This window comes from Podarcis muralis, chromosome 11 (genome assembly GCF_964188315.1).
Source record: "Podarcis muralis chromosome 11, rPodMur119.hap1.1, whole genome shotgun sequence".
NCBI classification, from domain to species: Eukaryota; Metazoa; Chordata; class Lepidosauria; order Squamata; family Lacertidae; genus Podarcis; species Podarcis muralis.
Genome location: NC_135665.1, coordinates 7,303,030 through 7,318,574, shown reverse-complemented (window position 1 = coordinate 7,318,574; position 15,545 = coordinate 7,303,030). Strand labels below are relative to the sequence as shown.

Genomic DNA, 15,545 nt, shown 5'->3' with positions numbered 1-15,545 from the left:
AAAATAAATGTAATTTGCAAGCTCGTAGCATGAAGGCAATATCTACACGATTTAAATAGCCAAGGTACTGATCATCCTTAAAGTCAAACTCCAAGTTCTTTCTATTTCCCCTTCCTGTGCAACTTCTCAGTGAAGCCTGAAAGCGGGATCTGAGCAACTGGCGTTCAGAGGCTTACTGTCTCTGACAGTGAAAGGAGAACACAGCCTTATCCTCCTTCAATTTATAATCTCATGGAGTGAGACCATCTATAAAAGGTAAAGGTAAAGGTACCCCTGCCCGTACGGGCCAGTCTTGCCAGACTCTAGGGTTGTGCGCCCATCTCACTCTAGAGGCCGGGAGCCAGCGCTGTCCGCAGACACTTCCGGGTCCCATGGCCAGCGTGACAAGCTGCATCTGGCAAGCCAGCGCAGCACACGGAACGCCGTTTACCTTCCCTCTGGTAAGCGGTCCCTATTTATCTACTTGCACCCGGAGGTGCTTTCGAACTGCTAGGTTGGCAGGCGCTGGGACCGAGCAATGGGAGCGCACCCCGCCGCGGGGATTCGAACCGCCGACCATGCGATCGGCAAGTCCTAGGCGCTGAGGTTTTACCCACAGCGCCACCCGCGTCCCGGAGACAATCTATAGCAATCTGCAAAGAGAAAGTGGAAGGTGGAAGAAGGGACAAGGATTCCCATCTCTCCACTGGTTCCATTCCCAATCACCCCCCCCCCCTAAAACAAGTGCATTCATTTTGTGATAATCATTCTAACAGGAGCCAGTAAGTTAAAAAGAGGTGGACTAGAAAGATGCAACTGTACTAGTATTTAATAAGAACCATGTATGGCAACTGATACCAGAGGTGGAAATATCCCATTCTCCCACTAAAGCAATGCCCCACTATTAGGTCAAGGGAATGCGAGTCAGGGTTTAGGTTAGCAAGTCAGGGTTTAACTGGCCAAAGGGTCATCACTTTCAGATTTTTCAACTAGTACATTTGCAGCCCACAGCTTTGGGTGTGGTTAAGCTTCCTCCAACTATCTTGCATTCCCAAGTTTAGCACTCTAGTTTTCTAAACCTCTGGTCTCTCTCTTTCTAGGTCATCGCTCTTTATCTTTGTGACATTGTAGATGACTCCAAGCTAAGTGGACCAGTAGTCTGAATTGGTATAAGACAACTTTCTATGTTCCATCAGATCAGAGCATCACAATGTTTACTTGAGAATAACACTAATTTGCAGACAAATCCTAGTTTTCTCTCTTTTCCCTCAAGGGAAGGATGCAGCTAGTGCTAGGACATTATAAAGTAGTATGTCCCCAGTGGACAGCCCCTTGATCCTGCTTCTTATCATGGCAAAGGATAATACCCGGTGAAGATCTCAAAAATGGCCCGAGAAGCCAAGGCTTCAGCACTCCCTATGGAATAAGCAAGCATGCCTTCAAACAGCTGCAAATTGCAAGAAGTAGAGGGCAGATCTATACTTTCCTGAAGCCAGTGCACCAGGAAGGTCATAGATACTGTCCTGCCAAAGATAACTTCTTCCAAAGTAAGAATAGGGTCTGTGTTGTCAAATGAGCTTCATCCTGTTTACATAACACATGAGAGCTCTGTATACATCAAGAATTTCCCCCAAGGAGTAGCAGGCAGTTGGCAGAAGAAAAGAAGAACAAATCTTCCACCCTGCAGAAAAGGCCAGGTCAATCTTAAGAATAAAATATTTAATGGGCCTAAAGATTACATTTCCCAGCAGGTAACGACACAGTTCTTTCCCTAAAGGCAGAATCCCAAACTCTGATACTGAGGTGACCACCACCAGTCAGTCTTCAAAATCAGTATCTTGAATGTAGTGGGTCCAAAGGCTTTAAGAGGTTGGGTACCCTGTGAACTGGAGGGGGGCTCACAAAATAAGCTGACAAACTATGCAAGATGACAATAAGTTTTCCAGGGTACTGGCAAGGGCTGATACTGCTTCTGTAGAGTTCTTTGTTTCAACCCTGACTAAAGGCTATTTTGGAGGGAACCAAATCCACCACAACCAGTGCTTTCCACCCCTAGAAAAATGGGTGCCAGAATTCACCATGAAGTTGTTACAGCAAGTGCCACACTTTTTAACAACAACAAAAAGAGGTGCAGGTACTGTGTACCCCTGAGTACTCCCTGAAAAAAGCACTGACCACAACCTAAACCTAGATTGAGTTCTTTTTACCATACCACTGGCATCAAGCTACAAAAACATCCAGGTGGTGCCACATACTTTTTAGTCAAAAGGACACAGATGCAAAGAGGATGTAGATCACTTCTGTGGAATAACTATGAGCTTAGAGGTAGCCCATTTATTCTCCAAGTCAGTACAGCCCAGATTGTGTTAAAGCAGAGAAATGTGAAGGAAGAGATTTGAGGTGCATGAATTAGGCTCACAAGTTCCAAAAACCACATGCATTTTGGCCACCACTGCACATTTGCAGCCATGTTGACTAGGACACAGTGGCCACTGATGAGGTGTGCAAAGTATACTAGTGCCAGTGTACTCATGGAATTAATTCATGGAACTTATGCTCTTTTCCTTCTTTTTTGTTTGTTACCTACATACCATGGTAATAAACAAAAACAATATCCCCCCCCCCCAAGTTTAAAAGGCCATAGATTGTTAAATTAGCCAAAGGCCTGGGAAAAGAGGAATGTTTTTGCCTGATGCCTAAATATATATAATGAAGGTGCCAGGCAAGTCTCCCCAGGGAGAGTATTTATTCACCAGAGAGGCACTACACTTATTTTGGAAGCAGGCATATATTGGTTCAGTCTCAATAATCTGAATTTGAAGTAGAATCTTGCACAAGTTGAAGTATGAAATATTCATTTCCAGAAGCTTGGACAAAGACTGAAGACATGTCACAACATCATGTTAGAGGAGCGTCACAAGTACACTCACCAAGTTCATGCTGCTGGGATACAGAAAGACTCATTCTATGGACACAATGAGAACCAATTACAAAAGGAGTGACTGATTTTGCCATCCTTGCAGATGACAAAACTATGCCTCTACAGGGCAGAGCTTGTTATTTCCAAATGTTTAAGAAACAGGACCTAGGAACAAAGAAAGAAACAAGCATGCAGGTTGTTGAGGAGTGGATATTTGTGGATCCCCTTCTCCATCAGAAAAGCTGCTGGACCTTCCAAGATCTTGGTGAAGAGCCTCAAAGTTCAAGAGTGACGGAAGGGCAAAGCATAGAATTGCTGCTACTGATCCTTATACCTGAAACAACAGAATCTGGGATGTGAGGACAGGCTTTGCTAAGAATGACTGTGGCTAGGTGGTCCCACAATCCAGGAAGGAAAGTATCAAGAGTCTCTGTATGAAACCTGCACTTGATCAGAAACTGATTGGCTCATTTAAAAATCTAAAACAACTCACGCTTCCCTGCTTTTTCTTAAGAACAGCAAAGGGCCTGGGAAAGGGCCCACACCCACCAGAAGGCCATACTGGCAGTGACTTTTTCTGGCAGTTACAGAGTCTTGATGGGAGAGAGATGCAAGCTGCTGCTGGAGTTAATATATGTGCATGGTCTGTTACAGGTAAAGGTTGGTCTGAAGTGACATTATTTCTTTCATACGCAATTTCATCTGGTCAAGGCTAAACCAAGGATGAAGAATTCCCTCCATGGAAGTCTGACAGGAGAGAAGGCAGGTGAAGATTGTCCTTTTTTAGGTAAGTTTTTAATATTTGGTGTATTTATCATGTTTTTAATATTCTATTGGGAGCCACCCAGAGTGGCTGGGGAAACCCAGCCAGATGGGCCGGGTATAATAAATTATTATTATATTATTATTATTCTACTCTCTTCCTCACTTGCTTTCTTTTTTATAGGCTTAAAAACAAAATGCCAGGTCCTGCTGGAGCCTATCATCTGCAAAATAAGACAGGATGAGAAGAGGACATGTCTCATCCAGTTCAGGACTGCTTTCCTGGCCTCAAATGACAGCGTTTCCCAACGCTGCCTTTTTCCTCATGAAGGAAGAATGGCTAGATAAGGCTTCCTAAATGTCTGACAGGATACAGCGGGGGCGGGAGGTCTTTTGGGAAAGAAAAGAAAAGGTGACAATGTGCATATGAATTGGGGAGGGGGGCACAATAGTGGTGACCTTGAGAGAGAAATATCGACCATGATTTGCCTTGTGACTAAAGGGATGGAATTGGAAACCAACCATTCTGAATCATTAATGAATTCCAATTCTCTCTACTTTGAACTTCACCTCTTTGTGGAATGAAGTGAAAGTCTCCCCCCCCCCCTCCAATTTCTTCCTAAAAAATGCATGCTATTCCTAACCGAGCACCTTTTTGTTCAGCTTTGGGAAACTGCTTTCTAAATGTAACTGTTTAGTACAACTGGTCTGTATTGGATATCATTTTCACATCTGCACAAACCAACGACGGCGAAATAAGGCTACTTGGATGGGAAAGGGGCTTGTCCCACCAGCAACATTCATCAAAGATACGCTGCAATGAACACTCTGCAGCCCAGTTAAGGCAGAGTATTTGAGTCTTTCGAGCTTAGCAAGTTGCCTGATATTTTAAGAACTCCTCCTGGATGTTCTTGTCTAAGAGGCAATCTGTAGCTGCCTATAGAGCAATGTGGTCCATTGTGATGATGGCAACACCTAGGGATATTATCATGTTTTTCCTATTTTGTGTTGGGAGCCACTCAGAGCAACCCAGTCAGATGGGTGGCATATAAATAAAATAAGAACAACAACAACAACAAAACAATTAGTGGCTGGGGCCTTCATTTGGAGCAGGGGTAGCCCACAAGATGCTTCTTGGACTCCCAACTCCCATCAACTCCAGCTAACATAGTCAGATGATGGAAGTTGTGGTCCAGCAACATCTGGCAGACCACAAATCCTCCATACTTGTTGTAAAATATAATAACACTTTTTACAATGTTATAGGTTTGCTGTGGAACTTAAGACAGGGTTTGTCACAGAAACGGACTGGGGAAAATCTTTGAAATAAATATTCTCGCTGATTAGTTAATGCAACAACAAACTTCCAACAGCCAGAAACTGTCCATTTAAAAAACCGTATTTGAGAGGAACAGGGACATTTCATTTAACTCTGGCCCCAAGGACAATGTACTGCTATTGACAGCAGGGAAAATTAGTACACGGTGTCAAATTCATGCCTTCCTACAGTAACACGATTCTATTAGCTTACACAGCGATATCACCACTTCCACTGTTAATGTGTCAGGACCTTGCAGCAATTAGGAGGTGAATGGTGTTTCCAACTCTATCAGGCTAGGTAGCGAGAAATGAATACCTATGATTTCAATCTATACAGCAGAAAACAGCGAGAAAGGTTAAAAAAACAACACCCCACCATTTTTAGTTTGGATGAAATACAAAAACGACAGCTATGCTTTTTCTATGGCGGAGGGAATGTAAATTACTCAAGAACATAAACAGGCTTTCAAGGATAAGGAGAGTCAGTTGTGATAGTACCACTAGGAAAAGAAAACGTGCCATAGGAGCCACTGGTATATGTATGTATGTATGTGTGCAGAGGTGCTGCACTTGTGTGTGTGCATGTGCTATGCAAAAATCATGATACAGTCGTACCTCGGAAGTTGAACACCTTACAAGTCAAACGTTTTGGCTCCTGAACGCCGCAAACCTGGAAGTGAGTGTTCCAGTTTGCGAACGTTCTTTGGAATCCAAATGTCTGACACGGATTCCGTGTCAGACAAGGAACTTCTTGCAGCCAATCAGAAGCTGCGCCTTGGTTTCCGAACGTTTTGGAAGTCGGACGGACTTCCGGAATGGATTCCGTTCGACTTCCAAGGTACGACCATATTGGAAAAACAGGGAAGCCAGCCGGTGCTTCTGTGTCTCCCTGAGTTGAGTGAGCAAGCGCTCTCTCCTCCCTTCCTCCCTTCTTTGTGTGCAAGCCGCTGATAGAAAGCATTGTTTTGTGAAGCTAGCTGATGCTGAAGCTTAAGGAAACCCACCCTTCCGGCTCGCATGGGCCAGAACGGCATGAGGGCATGCTCAGCTGGGGGACAAGGAGGCTTCTGCGACTCAGCTGAGAAGTTCAAGGAAGCCCCACCCCCACCCCTCCAGCATGAGTCAGAGTGGCATGGGGGTCAGCTGTAGGGCTGGGCCATGCATCTCAGCTGCTTCTCCCTCCTCACCTTATTTCTTTCTTCCCCCTTATTGCAGACACTGTAATATATCATTATATCGTGATATTTAGCTGGTGATATATCACAATGTTGAAAACCAGGTATCGCCCAGCCCTAACAGTGCCAAAATATTTTGAAGACTCTATTAAAACACCAGTTGATATAGTTTCAAATGTCTTTATTAGTAGTAAAATATTCATAATTATGATTAATAGGCTGTATGTGGGAGGAGAGCTTGTAAAAGCTGCTGGGAAATGCAATTCATCTCTGCATACTCTCCGCCCTACTTATTGGTAAAAACATACACATGATAGGCTTATAGGCTTAAGAACAAAATGCCAGGTCCTGCTGGAGCCTACCATCTGCAAAATAAGCCTATAATTGACTTTTTGTTTCTATTCTTTGTATATTGTATTGTTGTTTTATTGCTATGGCCGATGGCTGACGCAAATAAAGATTCATTCATTCATCCATCCATCAAGGTGTTTAGAACTAAAAGAACAGGCACTATAATGGTGCTTGGCTGGAAAGGGGAGAATACAAAAAAGGTAGTACAGTAATTCCATCTAGAAATGGAGTGTATCCAATTTTATGAACTGCCATTGAAAGGTGTCAGGCTACAATTGAACAATTTATCCTTGCTACAATAGACCGTATTTATCCGTATATAAGATGGGATTTTTAACAACAATGTTGTTAAAAATTGGGGGTCATCTTATACACGGATAGTGCAGAGGGGGGACATGCGATTGGTGGCAGCCGTGAGCAGGAGATTGTAATCAGCGATTGGGTGGGTGATTAGTGGCTGCGGCAAGGCCTGCTGGCAGCAATTGGGCGGGCGATTGGCACTGGCGGTCAGGCGGATGAGCGATTGCGGGCAACCCAACCCCCCCATAAAAGCTCAACAGCTCTGGGCAACCCCCCAAAAAAGGCTTAACAACTCTGGGCAATCTCCCCCCATTTCCTAAATTTGGAGTCTGAAAAAATAGGGGTTGTCTTATACACGGGGGCATGTTATACACAGAAAAATATGGTAGGTGCTGTATTGAAGTCAAATGATATTGCTTCAGCTCCCATTTGACCAGAGCATCTTTAATGCTCATTCAATGTTCCTTTGGCTCCTTTTTTGGTAAGCTGCCTGGCTCCCTTTTCCTCATGAGGCTCCTTTGAAGCACTAGTTGCTTGCAGAGATATATGTTAGCTGACTCTAACGCAGGATTTGGAATTTATAGGCTAGATAAAGGGAATTGCTAATGCATTCACTGGCACAACATCACCCCAAGAGGATATAGTCTCTAGATCAGAGTCCCGAAGGAACCCTAGCTACTGTACATGCATGCTACAGTCTGGCACACACTGCTTTCTTTGTTTCGTTCTTTCTAGGATGAAACTCTGCTGTTCCTGAGATCAGGTAAGATATATCACAGCATTCGGACATCAGCCACCACCTCTAACTGCATCACAGAATCAGACAGAACCCAAGAGCATAGTGCTAAGGTAACTCTTTTTTTGCGTTGCAAAATGAAGTGCCCAAATATCTGTCCAGCTCTTTCAGAGACTTCCCTGGTTCATGTGAAAGGCCAACAGTAAAGGGGTTTCAATGGGTACAGTAACGGAAGAAAACACCCAAAGAGCTCTAATGCAAGAGTTCTAATGTCCACATGGAGATACTCAGTGCTTTTTTCCTGGGGTACGCAGGGGTACGAATACCCTTAAACATTTTGTGAGTCTAAGTTTGGTCTCATTGAGGGGCAGTATTTCAATATGAGTGGGAAAATGAGTACACCTAAACATTTTTTTAAAGAAAAAAGCACTTGGAGATACTGCATGCAAAATCTTCCCCATGCACTCTGATGTCAACAGATGCACCACTGAACAAGAACATGTATCCATATGCCCCCCATGAGCTCTGGCACATATGTATAGCTAGTTTGCACCTGTCTGAACTCCTGCACACATAAGAATATGTTCATGCTGGGGTTGTGAAACAGGATTTATGGCTGACGTTAAGACTAAGAAAGATGCTGAATTCGTAATGCTATTTGAGTGGCTGTTGAAAACCATGGTGGCCAGCCAAAAGTTGTGGCATATGAAGAATCCAGGATGATCCCTCCATACCATGGAACAAGTGGGTGGGTAGCAATTTGGTGGAGAATATGGAATTAGGAATGCCCTACTCATAACTAATCAACATTGTAGAGGAAAATGAAATTTTACTAAATACTATGATGAGACCGAAAGGGATTACTCACATCAGCCATGGCAAAGCAAAAAATGAAACTAAACACACTTTCCTGCTTTGAGGTCTGATGTTCATATTGAAATAAGCGCCCGCTAGTCCATCTACTGTAGGTCAACTAACAGACTCCACAGAGGTAATCAAAGCAGAGGGGACTGTGAAAGTTGATGGAGCTGGATCCCTATCCCAGTGGCGGCTTTGAAACCTTATGGGTGTGTGTCTCCACGATTCTGGAAGCTAATGTGTAATACTATTAGTACAGAAAGAGATCCCTAACCTATAGCAGGAATCCATATGTGATATATGCACAGGAACCTCTGCCCCAATCTGATGCATAGTTGCCTCTTATCATCACAATAAATTGGTGGAAGGCTCCAGGAACTGGGCCATAGAGAAGATGGGTGCTCTTCTTTCCAGAGATCACAGTCTCAGTCTTCAGCATGAGCAAAGTAGTGATGGGTGTCATGGCTATAGATCCAGGAACAAGGGAATAACAGAGGTGTAAGGTAAAAGTGAGGTGAAGGAACTCAGGAAGAAGCAGGAGAGTCAAGATGGAGTAGCAGGAAGTGTCACCAATCACAAGGATGTCAAGGGAGACTGAGAATAAGGAGCTCCTTCACTGGGAAGAGGCATGGTAGATTGTCAAAAACATTTTAAAAATGGAAACCTACACTGAAGGGTTCTGCTGCTGTGACAAGCACAGTCACCATAATAACTTAGAATAGAAGCAGAGGCTGGTGGAGAGGAGCTCATCACTCCAGATGTTGGCGGGGTAGTCATGGAAGTGGCAGAGAAGTCATTAAAGCATGCACAGTATGGGAGACCCTCACACACAAAAACTGCTAGAAATTTCTGAAAGATACTCTGCACAGGCACAAAATCCATTTGTGTGCATGCACAGAGACTATGAAAAAGAAATGCACAAGTAATGGGTAGGATAGAAACTAGAGAACAATTTAGCAGAACACAAATGATTGCTACATAATACAGGAGCACTGTATTATTGTGTGCTTTAGTTTGGCCCTTATGTAGGTATATTTAAAGAACTGTGAGAGAGATTATCAGCGAAAGATGAGCTGGATTTGAGCCAGGTGAAAATTTTAGCAATGTAGTGCTATTTTTGGCATAACAAAAAACCCCTTGCTTTTTCCTGTAAGACCTATTGCAGTCGTTAAGAGTCGTCAACAGGCTCATCACAGCTATCTGCCAATCACCCATTCCCACCACCCTTCTGAGTAATACCCCTCCCCACCTTCTCACTATATAGAAGGATCTGGCAACTTCTGTTTCAGTGTATCTGAAGAAGTGTGCATGCACACGAAAGCTCATACCAAGAACTAACTTAGTTGGTCTTTAAGGTGCTACTGGAAGGAATTTTTTTTGTTTTGACTATGGCAGACCAGCACGGCTACCTATCTGTAACTATTTTTGGCATGTTTCCCTAAGGGTTGTAGTAAGAGACTATAGTGGGGACCAACATTTGGGGAATGGGATGGAAATATAATTGCATTGCATCTGTAAGGATGGATCAAACATTAAGCTCTTGACTAGTTTGCATCAAGTAAGTCAGATAACAGGGGTGGGATTATGTGTTGATAAACTGCAATCAGGAATGCTCTAAGGTAATTCTTCTAAACACATCAAGCAAACTGGATTGATAGACCTAGGCTCTTTAAAGGCTTTGGTTTTAACACCCTATTCTATTGTGAATGAGAAGAGACAAGTCCCTGCCCCCCCCCCCAGCTCTTCACCTCAATGCCTCTCAAGCTCTGGGTGCTTATGCAGTCAATTTGGTTTTGTTTTTCAGGGGGAAAAGCAAAAGGAAGTTGGGCATGTTCTGGACAGCTGAAGCCACATAGCGGCTTGGAAGATTAGGGAGTCCCTGATCTGACTCAAGATGCCTTGTCAACAACACAATCCAACTCAGGAACATGGAAATCTTCCTAAAACCACCCTGTTTGGATACACACCTTTAATGATCACAAACTTTTAAACATCTAAATCCGGTGTCAGATTTTTTAAAATTAAACCCCACATTTCATTCATCTAAATCATTCTGAGTCTAATATAGGAAGGGTTACTAATGGAGTTGATTTGAATTAGTCTAAATTAAGTATGAGAAAACCTGTGTGCTGTTTTGGTGCACAGGCCATCAGTGTTCAATACAAGCATTCTGTTGGAACTGAAGTTCAACACACTGTTTTTTACACCACCACAGTTTAAGCTTTTTAATATAATACGATATTGATAAGGAGAAGTCGCATAATCTCATCCACGAACTAATCTGTTTTTCAAAACTCCACACTGAGCACAGGGATTCTAAGCCTCAGAAGTTCTGAATGAACTTAACTGGCATACAAACCAACAGAGAAATTAGGGCAACCCAGTCAATCACCGTAAAAGAATACTAGAACTTTTCTGCTGCTCTAATGGAAAATTCAAAAGAAGAAGAAACAAAGGGCAAAACCAGAGCTGGAAAGTGGCCATATTTTTGGCAAGTACAGTTTGTAGTCCCTATTGAAGTTATTGCTTATGCTGCCTTAACCCATCTCCGTAACAGATGCACAGATTTTCAGATGAGATATATGAGTTGCAGTGAGGACCTTTATACAGATCAACCAGTGTAGTGATATATCCGTCTCTTGGGTAAGGAACAAATTAAAGGTGGAATGAATTACATCAATAGCTCCTCCAAATGAACTGAAAAAACTTTGAATACGTCTTAGGGCTTGAAACAGTTTGCAGCCAAATTCACTGCATTTGAAATTTAGAGTAGGCAACAACACTCAATGTGCTTTCAGACAGAAAGATCTCATTAGCTTACATTTGATTTTTCTTTAAACATATGTTGGCAGCGACCCTGAGGGGGGATACATCACTATGGTAAGCACTTTCCTAATTTTACACTAGTGATGGTAATGATTTTTAGAATAGTGATAATATGGAATTCTGAGCTGAACTTAAGCCCCTTCCAGAGTTCAAAGCTAGTTCACTTTCTTCCATTGTTAAAGGAACAAATACTGTTACTACTTCACTTTTACACAGTAGCTTTTCTGTGTGATCAAAGTAACTCACTTTCTGAGCAGAAAAATCATGTTCAGTAGAAATATGGCCTCAATAACATATCTCTCTGGTTTTGTGGGTGTATACAAATACAGATATATGAGAGAAGAGAGAGATGGATGCGAGAAGGCTGAGAAGATGATAGGCTCCTTCAAAAAATCTTATATATGCCTTAATAAAAAATGTTTAGTGGTATATGTTCTGCTCTTTATAAATGGTCTATAATTTGGTTAGACTTATGAAATATACAATGACATTGTGTGTGCCGCGTTCTATTGAAATCGAATCCGACAGTATACAATGCAACTGTATACCATCTGAAGTTTTTTTTCATTATCAGGCTCTTCAAAATGTTTTTCAAGCATGTGAAGTGCAGTCCTATGAATGTCTATATAGAAATATGACCCACTGAGTTCAATGCGGTTTATTCCCTGTGGCTTACACAGATTTGCTATTGAGTAAATCTGACTGAACTCGATAGGACTAGCTTCTGAATAAACAAGAACAGCACCCTACTGTTTACTGTCCACATATTTTAAACGAAGCAGGCTTGAACAAGGCCTTTTAAAAGGTGAGCAGTTGGGAAAATGGCATTTAAGGGACACGGTTCACCTTTGGATGATAGCTGGGCCCAAAGCAAGACCCTGACTCTTTTTTTCATCATAACTGTGCCAAACCTATTTATGCAGCTTCCCTTGGTCTTACAAAGATTGAGCCAAAACAGGGCTCTTTGTAAACAAAACAAAACCTCTTTTTGTGTGGCTTTTCAAAAGTTACTCCATAAACATAACATTTTCATACGTCAAAGCTATTTGAGAAAGAACCCAAAAATATGGGTTGTCTGTAGCCTTCCCAACAGCAGCTTTAATAAATTATAATGCTTTAAACTTCCAAAGCGACCTGTGAAGTTGTAAGTTAAGGTAAATATAACTTGTAGAGATAAATTACTGCACCTTCTTTGGAAACCATTTCTTATCATTTTTAATGTATCTTATTTCTCAAGGTATTTCCTTGCCATTAGAGGGACTGTAGTGACCTCTGATGAACGAAATAAAATGTCTTACTGAATAGATATATAGACCTTGGTCATGAAACTGGATTTCTTAGCCATGATAAAATCAAACTGTATATGGGAAATAAAACTTTTCTGTGGTTTGGATATTTGCAAATAAAATTTTATGTTGACAAACTGAGAAGTCAGCATCTTCAAGGGAATTTACAGAACTTGGAAAATTATTTGCAAGTCGTATGACCCTGGTTTGTTTGATGGCCTCATGAAGGGGCTACATGCATAATCAAAACACTTAGCATAATTAGCCAAGATAAGAACCAATGCTGATCTGTGCTGGGAAGCCCGCGTGCAGCCTGAACTTGTAAAAACTGGTTGGACCTGAGTGATGCCCTGGCCTACCACTGCAGCCATGCCTCCAGCTGGTCTCATGTTGGCCTGTTCAAATGGGCACTTCCTGCTGAGAGGCACCTCTGCAGGAGAGGCTCTGATGTCCCCAATTGGTCATTCCATGGTAAAGATGGCCTGACCAGGCTGTGGCCTTAACCACTACTTCTCCGGATTCCCAAATAAGTGGCCATTGCTTGAACTTCTCCAGCCACTAGCCAGATGCTTTTGAGAAGCCCACAATCAGGGCATGAAGGTCGTAGCTGTCCCACAAAACTGACTCCCCATAACCGGTATTCAGGCATATACCACCACTGAACCTGAAGGCTCTATTTATTTACCACAGGTGAATTGACAGTCCAATTTGTCCAATCCACTTTAAAAACCATCCGAGCCAAGGGCTATCCCCACCTCTTGTGGCAGTGAATTCCATAAATGGATCATTCATTATGTGAAGTAATGATTTTTGTATGTTCGGAATCTACGTCCATTAACTTTATTGGATGATCCTGAGTTCATGTCACCCAACAGCTGCCTTAAAACACAAGACAAAACCCACCTAAAATATTCCAGACATTTTAGGCTTTCCTTGTAGATGTCCCAAATGAACCTCTAAAGCCTTTTGGTTGCCCCTTCTAAACCCCTTTCAGGTCTGCGGTAGCTTTTTTGTGATGGGACAGATAGACTTGTACATATAGTTGTATTCAGCTAGGTCTAAAATTGATAAAAGTGAAATTAATGATCCCAAATTAGTCATGTCAATTAACTTCAATGCATCTACTTCGTGTAGGACAGCATCTCTAAAGTAGCTGAACTATAGTATTATACAGGACTTTTTTCAGCCAGAACTCAATTCCAGCACTTCTAAGGGGGGCACCATTGCCATTATAAGAGAATGAAGGAGGTGTTAATGGTGAGTTATAGCACCTCTTTTTCTAGAAAAATAGCACTGGTTGTATATAAAGGCATTAAAAGATTTGCTGTATTTTTAAAAAATCTTTTCCCTAATAATCACAGTATGAATTATGACTGTCCGTTCATATTACCACACATGGTAGACATGCCCACATATGGTAGAATGACTGGACAAATATGAGAAAAGATAAAGTAACCACTGACTTACAACTACATCTTGACCCCTTTCTATTCCTCTACAGAGAATTAATCACATCAGTGACCAATTCTGCCAAATCACTTCCTATATGAAAAATATTTTTTGGGGGGGAGCAAACAGAACTCTCACTATTACTGAATAAGCACACAAACTATTTGATCATGGCGTAATGGTTAAAATGGTTACTGAAGAGTGAAAGAAGCGGCAATGAAAATGAACAGTTCGGTTTTTCAGTAGCAATTTGTATTAATCATTGGAATAGTAGGAAACTGAAGACAAAACACCTTTGGCAGAAGGACACAGGAGGAGGAGCCCCCACAACTCTGTTGGCTGAGAAACACCTTCATTGTCTGGTGGTTCCACACTCCCCCTCCTGTGACATGCACTCAAAGTATTAGAGCACTCGCCACATCCATGGAGACTATGGATAATGAGATATAGAAAGTAATGGCCTCACTCTGAAATGGTGCTGAGGGAGAAGCAGAGAAAGAAAGCACCCATGACCATAAAGGGACCAAGGTGCACTTAGGGGAATTTCAGGAAGTGGGCATTTGGGCTGCCTTAAAATGCCTTTGTACCAGAACATACAAACACATACAAACATTTAGCACAGCCCCAGTGTACATTTGTTAGTAGAAGAAAGGGTATAGGGGCCCAGCACTTTGTACTGCTATTATGCACTGCAAACTTCAAGAATCATAGAGGAAAAAATTGCTGTATCTTCCAGGAGGTACATTAAAATACACCTTCCATTTTCTGAGTTAACATGCATACTGTATGTATTTTGTACAAAGTTTACACATGTAAATGTATATAAATGTAAAGGTAAAGGGACCCCTGACTGTTAGGTCCAGTTGCAGATGACTCTGGGGTTGTGGCACTCATCTTGCTTTACTGGTTGAGGGAGCTGGCATACAGCTTCCGGGCCATGTGGCCAGCATGACTAAGCCGCTTCTGGCAAACCAGAGCAGCACATGGAAACGCTGTTTACCTTCCCGCCAGAGTGGTACCTATTTATCTACTTGCACTCTGACGTGCTTTCGAACTGCTAGGTTGGCAGGAGCTGGGACCGTAGAATGGGAGCTCACCCCGTCACGGGGATTCGAACCGCCGACCTTCCAATCAGCAAGACCTAGGCTCAGTGTTTTAGACCACAGCGCCACCCGCGTCCCTATGTAAATGTATATAGTGTGTATAAAAAAACAAAAAACAACAATTTAACCCATTGAAGTAAAGAAATAAAAGCAGCCCCTCTTACCTTTCATTCCAAACTTGGAGTGCCTTCCAAACTTGAGAATAATGAGCAAAATAACTAAGCCAGTGCACACTAATGCTGCAATCCCCACTACAACATAGACCTAAAAGAAAAGCAAGGTGCATTAAACCCAGTATTGAAGTATTGGCAGTATTTGAACATGATATCAGAATTGTCAAACTGGAAAAGCTTTTGAAGTTTGCAGTCTGAACTCTTGCCACTCAGAGCCTATGGGTGTTACACACCTAGGCTGCTCTTACTAGGGATAGTCACAACGCCCTAGTAAGAGCTGAGAATTTAGAATTTTAATCCTTAAAAA

The 15,545-nt window shown here is 42.3% G+C and overlaps 1 protein-coding gene across 7 annotated transcripts in view; it reads right to left on the bottom strand.

The window, feature by feature from the left end:
* NTRK2 (neurotrophic receptor tyrosine kinase 2) overlaps positions 1-15,545 on the bottom strand; it is a 196,585-nt gene that overhangs the window by 105,578 nt on the left and 75,462 nt on the right. For all 7 annotated transcript variants that reach the window (XM_077936017.1, XM_077936018.1, XM_077936019.1 and 4 more), the window contains one exon: positions 15,230-15,329. In XM_077936017.1, the coding sequence (XP_077792143.1) occupies positions 15,230-15,329 (100 nt within the window). The remainder of the gene's footprint in view (positions 1-15,229; positions 15,330-15,545) is intronic.